At 34.2% G+C, this 9,973-nt stretch overlaps 1 protein-coding gene across 1 annotated transcript; it reads left to right on the plus strand.

Moving 5' to 3' along the window:
- Positions 1–3,851: 3,851 nt before the first annotated feature.
- On the plus strand, positions 3,852–7,908 carry LOC141455616 (suppressor of IKBKE 1-like). Its single transcript, XM_074130799.1, has 2 exons — positions 3,852–4,491; positions 7,696–7,908. The coding sequence occupies exons 1-2, from the start codon at positions 3,994–3,996 to the stop codon at positions 7,789–7,791; spliced, it is 594 nt and encodes a 197-aa protein (XP_073986900.1). The 5' UTR covers positions 3,852–3,993; the 3' UTR covers positions 7,792–7,908.
- Positions 7,909–9,973: the final 2,065 nt, after the last annotated feature.

The raw sequence follows: 9,973 nt of genomic DNA on the forward strand, positions 1-9,973 counted from the left end.
CCACAGCACTAGCAATCACACGCGCCTTCACTCTTCTGTCATCCATCACCATATCGTGGATTTTATCAATGATTTCTGGAGTAGTAACCTCAACAGGGCGTCCAGAACGTTCAGCGTCACTTGTGCCCATATGGCCACTCCGAAAATTTTGAAACCACTTATAAACTGTTCTAATCGAAGGTGCAGAGTCACCATAATGTTTATCAAGCTTCTCTTTAGTCTCCTGAGGCGTTTTGCCTTTCATAAAGTAGTGTTTAATCAACACACGAAATTCTTTTTCGTCCATTTTTTGAAAATCACTCGACTTCCTCGATTCAAACGAATGCCAAACACAAAGAAATAGACCGATCTGGCTGTAACTTGGTGTGTGTTCTTCCAAGAGATGCTACTACGAGTAACTAAACATAACCTCGATACGCGCCAGTGGTGCTAACTCTCTGACTTTGCACGGACTTTTCAAACGACCCTCGTATATCTCTCGACGTATTCTGATTTAAATGAATTCTTTACCAAATTGTAGAGAAAAATCTGTACTACAACTTTAGTTTTAATGATAATAGTTAATGAGATATAGAAGGTTAAATTATGGAGGTTTATAAATCGTTGAAATTTTAAACTATGTACTATATCTCTCTTCGTATTGTTCATTTTTTATGAATTTTTTACCGAATTGCAGTAAGTCACACAATTACCGAGTATTTAAAAAAGAAATTCTACAGTTATAACTTAAAATTACCTAAAAACTTCTAAAGAAAAGTGACACATTACAGGAAAGTTTAACTCATCTCATAAGAAAACTTAATCTGGGAAAGTAAAAATTTTAAATCTAAATGAGAACGAAAAATTTTAATAAATCTTTAAACTGTGCCCGCTCCCGAAAACTTGTGATTGTCCAAAAGCCTTTACCTTGTGTCACAAAAGATTAGGATAGCAGTCATCAGCCAACATGGAGAGTACAGATTGTATTAGGATTGATAGGGATTTCTGCATAGTACACTGTAAAGTGAGCAGAGGGCCTCGAGAGACGTCCGCTTCCGCTTGAACAAAAAGAGATAAAGAAGCTCCGGGACATTACCTAAAAGTCGGAAGACGTATTGCATAAAGAGATGGATGCCTCTCAACTTCCAGAGTAGCCTAGGCATGCTATAGCAATTTCTTATCTTCACATTTAACATTCCTGTGATGTCCACTTTTGAATTATGCTGATCACAAACCCATACACAGTTATATCCACTAACCCTTGTCTAATTGGTGAACCACCACAAAAGGTATATTTCAGTCAATAGCTGGAAATTATAAATCTGCAAGATTGCAGTAATATTAAAGTAAATAAAAAGAAATAATAAATGTAAATTTATTTTAAATAGAAAACGACAAAGAAATATTTCTTACGGTTCCTGGACAAAACAAGTTAATGTTACCCACATTAATATAGTGTACTTAACTGAAAAGATAAATGGACATATAAACCTTGACTGATTTAAACATTATTAATGACGTCTGTGAAAATAAATGAACAAACTACGGCCCTACCTTACACAGTCTGCCCTGAGTACCAACCTCGCCCCAGGGAGAGTCGCCTAGAGCACTTCCGTCTGCGTTAAAGACGGGTCAAACCGCAAGGGCAGCCATTACTGGTAGCTACTTATTACTACAACACATAAGTATACATCAAGTATATGTATATAAATATATATTTTATTTATTTAAGGCGCTTCAATATCTGTGAATTAGCGCCCGGAGATTTTTCCAGCGTGCCGTCGACGACATTATTTGATATACAACGTTGTACATCATCGACTATGAGTTGTAAGAGGCTCCTAGAAGAGAAAAATCTGAGGCAAAAACTTCGAATCCGGAATTACCGCGTGCAAATCCAGTGCAATAACCACCAAACTATTCCCATCCTCTTTTTTAATACTATAATGCAAAAGTTATTACTTGATCTGCTTTAAATTAATATTTTTGTTCTCTTTATACGATTGTTATACTTGCAGGAATTCATCAAAATTAATACTGCTGTTCTGTACGGCATAAATAATTAACGAGTTGAGAAACAAGCGATAATCCATAATATAAATAATAATTTTAATGCACATAGATTTATTCTAGCAAATCATGAGGCCATAGCCTAGGAAGAGGACCAGATACTAAAGGATTATGATGGGCAGATAAGCTTTTGAGTAGAAAAGAAATAGAGGAGAACCCCATAGTTCCACTCCATAACTCCATGAAGTTAGTATTGCAATGAAGTGGTTTGTCCTCTATCTAGAGAACGTCTTGATCTGTTTTCTAAGAGTGCTTTGAGCTGTCTATATCGTGTGTTCATTTTTTGTCGCTTAAGTTGGATGTGAGGTTTCCATGTTAGTCATTTATCGATGAACAGCCCAAGGAGTTTGGTTGTAAAACAGAGAAGGAAGTGTTTCGAAGAATGAAAGTAATAAGCTGGGACTTATTAATTATTTCTATTTTTCACCAACGAAACCCTTTCTCTGAGTTTTTAAGATGATTATCGCGAATTTCTGTTGGAGAATACTGGTCAGGATCAGAAATGAGGATAGCTTTGTCATCAGCGTATGTGGAAAACTAGTTTGATATGGATATTTACAGTGTATAATATAGAGCAAAGAATGCTACCTTGCTACCACTTCCGTTTGAATGTAACGATTACAGAGTTATGATTACTTAATGCGTAAAGGGAAGGATACACTTCAACTTTCACAGTTGCTCAGAACGTCATACTAAAGCCTCATCTAAAGCTTCTCATCAAGGAAGTCTCCCAAGTAACATTCCGTTCCTTAAAAGAGGAAGCAATGGCACCCATAACGCGATGTCATTGCGTTGAATGTAGTATGATTTCTCCTAAAGCCAAACTGATGGTCTGGAATTACTTTGGAATTAAGTATTTGTTTTAATAAGAATTTTTACCTAGAATTGGTAATAGATGATAGGGCGATAAGATACGGGAAGATATAGCGGTTTCTTAGGTTTTGAAATCAAAAGGACAATGGGGAGAATTTCCATGGGATTGGGTAGTAAGTGATGCGAAGGAAAGAGTTATAAGTATATTGCAGTCAGGCACATTATAGCTTTCTTAGAAGAGTGCGAAGGATATTGGATGTAATTAAGTTGAAACCAGGAGCTTTCTTTTTGGGAAGATGTTTGATAATCCTAGTTTGAAGGAGAGAGGAGATGTTCGAGCTAAAAAGAGAGAAAGTGGTTGATGAGGATTCAAGTATTGCTCGATTGAAGCAGAGGATACATGATCATTAGGTCTGGGTGAAGAGTGAATACAGTCGAATGGAAAAAGGATACCTTTTCTTTAACAGTTGAGGGCCAAGAGTCACCTTCACGACGAAGAGGATAGGATATTGTTTTTTGGACAAAAAGTTTCTTACAATAAAATAATGGAGGTTGTAGGAATAGTGATGGCTTTTGTGGCCTTTCAAAGACTATGGATACTGGAGACAATCCGATGGTTCGAAATCAAGAGATGAATTTTTTTATTTTTAATTAAAACAATAAGAGACAAAAAATGTTTCTTATTAAAGATGTAACTCATGTAAATTGTTTCTCATTGGTTCGCTAAATCTTAACATTAAAGGTACCTCAGATCTCTATGCAGGTTTTGTAAGTATTGTTCCCCTGGAACATCAAGTACCTGAAATATTGATATTCTCCCTCAAGGGTACTGATAAAGGATACTGCAACCTATTGAAGAAGAAGTAGAAATTCATCTTCATTCAACGTGGAAGTTTTCCTCTATTTGAACAAACTTACTGAAAAATAATTTTTTTTAGAAATCCTTGGTTACCAGCTTCATTTCCATTCATATGTTTAAACAAGATTAAAAATGTTGACAAGTATTTTTTAGTTACCATCAAAACAGAAGTTATTCATCACATGAACACATGATAAATAATGAAATTCTAAAACACTCAACACCAATCTTGACCAACATTTCTACTTCCCAACACTGATACTACAAAAAGGATGGATAATACAGTTTTGAACTATTATGAAAGTAAAATTGAAGAAAATTCCACTAAATGTAAACTGATACAGCATTTGCAGGAGGAAAACAAATCATTAATAGAATTAGTAAACTTCCAGCAGAAGGTTATTTCTTGCATCATGTCAATATACAGACAACAGGTGATCAAATTATTAGCATATGCCAATATCAAAATTGAAGATAAATATAATGAACAATACAAAGATACGATAATGTCGCAAGCAAAAAGAATCGATGAGATGCTACAGGTAATGAAAAATGCCATTTCCACTGAGCATGATAATGAAGATATAAGATTGAATGTTGAAGAAGAATTGTATAGATTGAATGTTGAAAATCGTGGCCTAAGAGAACTACTTAATATTGCCTACGAATATGGTTCAATACAGAAGGAAAATGAACAAGAAAAAGTATCTGAAGGAGAAAGTGAAGATGGTAGCGGAAATGAAAAAAGAAATGAAAATATAAATAGAAATGTAAGTGAAAATGAAAATAAAAATAATTTGGAACTGTTACAGAATTTAGAAAGTAACGAGACAGATAAGTATAAAAGACATGAGAATGAACAAGTATAACTACAATTAATTTTTAATTTTGAAAATTTTTAGCATGATTTTTCTTCTAGTATAATGCAAAGCCTTCAAATAAAATTTCTATATCTCTTTAATGTTATTTTTCATATTAATGTCTAGAATGTTTGCATATTATAGTTATGAACTCCTGCATACTTTAATGTGTTGGTAGAAATATGAGTAAGTTGGATATAACAAACATAGACAATTTTATCGACTATCTGTCATAACAGTTCAATGTGAAATTGGTAATTACATTGATAATAGTCTGATTATACTGTCTGCCTGGAGCAGCATCACCTGTAATACCGGTGATACGTTTCAGTTTGGGTCTTATCAGAACCCAACTAAATCCAATTTTTCAGCAAAAATAGTCAATCAATGTTCTTCAAATTTGAACTTCAGTTCTTGGAGTGTTGCTTAATATTATATAGGTAATGAAATTGTTTTCCGTAAGCTTTGGAATTGGCGAGCTTCATACTGGCTTTAGCGATTCTTGGTCTAGTCCATAGTATCTCTTCTACTTTTAATGCTACCTTTCAGATATAAAGGATTTCCTAATTCCTGAAATGCTGCACAGCTACCCGAGTGCTCGGCTAACATCTCTGTAGAAGATGATAGGACGCAGATAGGACTTTCAACAACTCTAATGCCTTGCAGGAGGCTGGCAACTTAGTCAAGACGAGTCAGCAATCTAAAGCTTGTAACGAAAAGCATGACTTTGAGGAAAATTCAAACGTCCTAAGGCTACCTTTAAGAAATTCCATTTTTCCCTGTCGCATTTCTACTATAAAAGTGCCCAAGCCGGTCGTGAAATGTACTCTAAATAATTCTTTTAGATGCACATACTGGTAACGCGTATTGTGTCTAAAGCTTCTGAAAGTCTTTATTAGTTAACTTCTAGACTTCTTCAGTTTCAACCTATGTCTCTTGGTCAACAATCTCAGAGCCAAGTTCTGTAAGGCTTCTAATGCAGCCCAGTCATCTCTGACTTCGCTCTTCATTGATGACTTCATAAACCGAATTGCTAAATAAAATTGGTAGTTGGACGCTAAGCTCTGCCTTAAAAAAATAGGCGATTACTTTATTACTAACTTTACTATGTTAAAACTGTCCGGTAGGACCATTAACTAGGTTAAATCCATTTTTCATCGTCAAAAACTGCACGAATTTTACCATTTAGGTTTATAGAAATCTTTGAAAGAAGACATAAAGATTAAATGGTAAATGTAAAGAATAGTTACCCGGAGGTGTGGCCTAATTCGAAGTGATTCTGATTCGCTGTTACTATTGTGGGGGGTTCACTACCCCTTGAACCCCTACATCAGATGTAGGGGTTCAAGGGGTAGTGAACCCCCCACACTATATAACCCGCCATATTCAAATATAAATATAAAACTATTTCTTTATTTTATATTTACATTTAAATCTGGCGGGTTATATGGTAACAGCGAATCAGAATCACTTAGATTTATTTATTTAAGATTGATAATTTTATTTAAACCCCCCCTTTATGTGGGGGCTTTGCCCCCACACCCCCTGATTTATTTATTTCTTAATGGGGGGCTTCGCCCCCCACACCCCCCTCCTAACCTACCTAATCACCCTCAATTTTTTAATTTGAGTCACAAGATTCATTACAATAATTACAAAGAACAACACAAAAGAAACTTACCTTATTCTGTGGAGTCCTTTTCCTGAGGAGGGTATACTTGGCGGACTCCCTCCAGAAAATCCAAACCAACATCCATACAAAATTTTTAAAACATTCATTACTCCATCCTCACTCACACTACATTCATGCTTTAATTTAAAAAAAAAAACTGCAAATTTAAAACGCTCATGCTCATAAAGTTACAAAAAAAAGGCACCTCAAGTCACAAACAGGGCACTCGCGGGAACTGATAATACATTAAAAAGGAAGCAGTTGCTATGCAGTAAGTGTACTGCGCATGCGCGCGAAACATAAGAGCTAAGAAATTCAAATTATATACATTATGTACATTGGCGGGAAGTAGTTTAAAAACTCAACGGTAAGTGTGCTGTACTGCGCATGCCCTAAAAATAATCAGGCCACACCTCCGGGTAACTATTCTTTACATTAGCCGATTAAATTAATGATTGTATCCAGTTGTGGTTGTAGTGCAAGAAAACTCTAGGCTGGTGAATAAGGCCTGATTTTAGGCTAATGCTAGATAAAGTATTCTGCTTTTGGTACCTTTTTGATGTTTTGGTTTCCTGAGCAAAGTACTCGGTGTTTAATAGTGGGGGGGTTGAGACCTCCCAAGTAACTTTTCTCAGACAACATTATTTCCTAGTTTCCCATAAGACTTATGTTGCCTTCATCATTATACTGGAGATCTCACCAATAATTCTAGATATGACCTCAACTGCGTACGCCAGAACTAGCTAGATGGCCACAAACTAGATCATTAGTCATTTAAAAAAAAAAACAAAAAATCAACGATGCACATATGATTATAAATTATTAGCCAATAAGTAAAATGAAGTTTGTATGTAAATTTTTTGGAACGTAAAAGACATTATTTTGAACTGGAATCCCCGGTGAAAGCGGATGTTATTTCTGAACATAGAAAAATAAACATTTTTACTATTTAAATAATAAATTTGTTCAACAAAAGAGTTTATGATAATGGTACCAAATTAATTCAACATAATGGAATAAGTTTCTAGATGTAAATATGGTTCAGGAATAAAAATAAATAAAATAAAATAGTGGCAGGGTCAATGTATTTGTAGGATTTAGTGGCAATCGGGATAGCGTGTGCCAGGCTCATAATCTCTGGAACAGGTAAACACTCAGTCTAGTGCTGGCGTACGTTTAACCGATTTAAAGCGCCATATGGTTCATTCTACGGTTCACGATAACCATCTAAATTAATTCAAATGGCCTTTTTTTTTATTTCTTTCTCCATTTCTATTTCTCTGTTCTAAGTAGGCGTCCTTGCTGTGGAATCTCCATTACCACCCTTAACTAAAACTTCATTTCTCTACCTAAGTTCATCCACATTTCTTTACCAAATTTCGGTACTGCTACATGTGTACTACTTTTGTTTATTATTATTATTTATTTATTTATTGTTATAGTTCAATGATCAAGTAGACGAGGCTGTAATCAATCAAACAGTCAAGAATATAACCAAATTTAGAAAAAAATTATTGCAAAGGAATTATACACATTGAACTCCAAAAAGCTGCCCTGTAGACAAGGTTGCAATAATTGCAAGAAAGCTGGAAAATCAAGAAAGAAAACTTCATGTAAATGCAATGAAATGAATATTAAAAAGAATTAAATAAAAAGTTAGTGTAATTCGCTTGAAAAAAATATAAGTGATGAAGAGCAGACACATTTTAGGGGAAGATATTATATTAGCCAAGGGCGGGTTTAGATGTGGTTTTTAGAAAGTGAGGATGTATGAAGGGAGGTGCCCAGTTTTTTATTTGTGGACAAAATGTTTTCAGAAAAAATGGTGCTTTTGTGTCTCAGTCCAAGATTCCAAGAGCTAATAGTGGTAGGTACTGATCAGAAGGGCAAAGAAAAAGCTAAATTCGGGAAATTGTCACCACCGCCAACGTTTCGACCCAGAAAATAGAAAAGCGGACAGATCATTTTCTAGTTGGATACACAGCTAATAACTTAGTATTGGCTAAATACTAAGTTATTATTTAGTAGACAAACGAAGATTCTGGATGGAAACTGGGACAAAATGCAACAGATACAATAAAAACAAAACTAACCTAACACGTCCAGTTCTAGTGAATTCATCAGTTAAAGTTCCACCTGCTTTTTGGCGGATAGATTGACGGCTGCTAATAAGAAAATTTACAAAATACCTGCACCTGTTCTAGCGCTTTTTAGCTTCCTTTAACTAGATATTTCTTAATAATGAAGTAACTTTTTATTTTCTCAAAAAACTCCAGAAAAGTTGTATAACTTTCACCTTCTAAGAAAGGTGAGTGTATTGTGGCCGGGCCAAATATTTAATTTCTTGTATTCAAGTCAAAAATTCCTCTCCTGAGTCTAAAAAAGTGTTTCTTTAGAAATGGATCTAAGCTTGTGAATGTGATGGTAACTCTTTTTTTGTGCGTTTATTTTTGCTACAATCAGCGCGTTGGCGCTAAGTGATAACAGAACTATGAATTACAGAGGTACAAGTGGAGAAATTACCCTGTGGTAACACTCCAAAACATTAGACTGTTAGTCCTTCACTTGATAGGAGATCACGAGGCCACTGTCTATTAAGACGTCTTGTCGGGTTATCAGGAAGAGTTCTAGAAGAAAGATTTTGAGCTTGAGAATTTATATGAGATTGCAGGCTGAAGTGGAGTTTTCTGTATCGTGTTTTAGCGACTTGTGTGATAAAAGGAATGTTAAGGTCAGTGTGTATAGTCAGGTTGGAGACATAAAATGAAGCTTGTACAATAGTTCGAAGTATTTTAGATTGAAGGGACTGGAATCCTTTGGAGATTTGTGCGTTTGGTTGAACCTCACAGCTCAATTCCATACGCCCAGATGGGTTTCAAAATAGAAGTATGAGTCAGTCTTTTGTTATGCAGAGAGATTTTTGATCTATCGTCTCAATAAGGGATTGTAACTTAAAATATAAACATTTCATATAGCTGAAACTCTATATTTAAATATGATCCAACCAATGAACCGGACTAGCAGCAAACAAAATCCCTTAATTTAAAAACCACTTCACAAAATAGACAATAAACTTTTATAATTTGCTTTGAAAAAGGTTCTAATAATTTTTCGTAAATCACCTACACAAACATTGTCGTTTAGTTGGGTATGATTATGAGTCTTACATATTATGTAGGTTGGTTGCTGAAAATTACACACTTGAAAGTACCGATTTTTCATCACGATTCACATTTTTGGCATTTTCAAAATGACTTTCACCTAAGAAATTTTTTAAGATTGTCCGTTGGATGAGAGGCAGGTATTCATTCACCTAAAGTACCATTTCAGTATAATGTAAATCTATAAGTGTTTTTTATAATAAAGCGAAAAAAAATTATTTTAAAGTATAAAACTTTCAAAAATTAAAATCATTTTGCCTTAATGAATGAAATAGTTTGATTAATTCTTAGTTTGCTAAAAGTAAAAACAATTTAAATTATTTTAAAGATTTAAAACTTTCAAAAATTAAAATCATTTTGCCTTAATGAATGAAATAGTTTGATTAATTCTTAGTTTGCTAAAAGTAAAAACAATTTAAATTATTTTAAAGATTTAAAACTTTCAAAAATTAAAATCATTTTGCCTTAATGAATGAAATAGTTTGATTAATTCTTAGTTTGCTAAAAGTAAAAACAATTTAAATTATTTTAAAGATTTAAAACTTTCAAAAATTAAAAT

This window comes from Rhodnius prolixus, unplaced genomic scaffold (assembly GCF_049639745.1).
Source record: "Rhodnius prolixus isolate KJV_2025 unplaced genomic scaffold, Rpr scaffold_4, whole genome shotgun sequence".
Lineage (NCBI taxonomy): Eukaryota > Metazoa > Arthropoda > Insecta > Hemiptera > Reduviidae > Rhodnius > Rhodnius prolixus.

Excerpts from the sequence above, each read along its gene's own strand:
- LOC141455616 (XM_074130799.1), top strand. The coding sequence starts at position 3,994 with ATGGATAATACAGTTTTGAACTATTATGAAAGTAAAATTGAAGAAAAT. Across the intron at positions 4,492-7,695 it reads ATGAAAATATAAATAGAAAT|TTCAATGATCAAGTAGACGA; the intron begins GTAAGTGAAAAT and ends TTATTGTTATAG.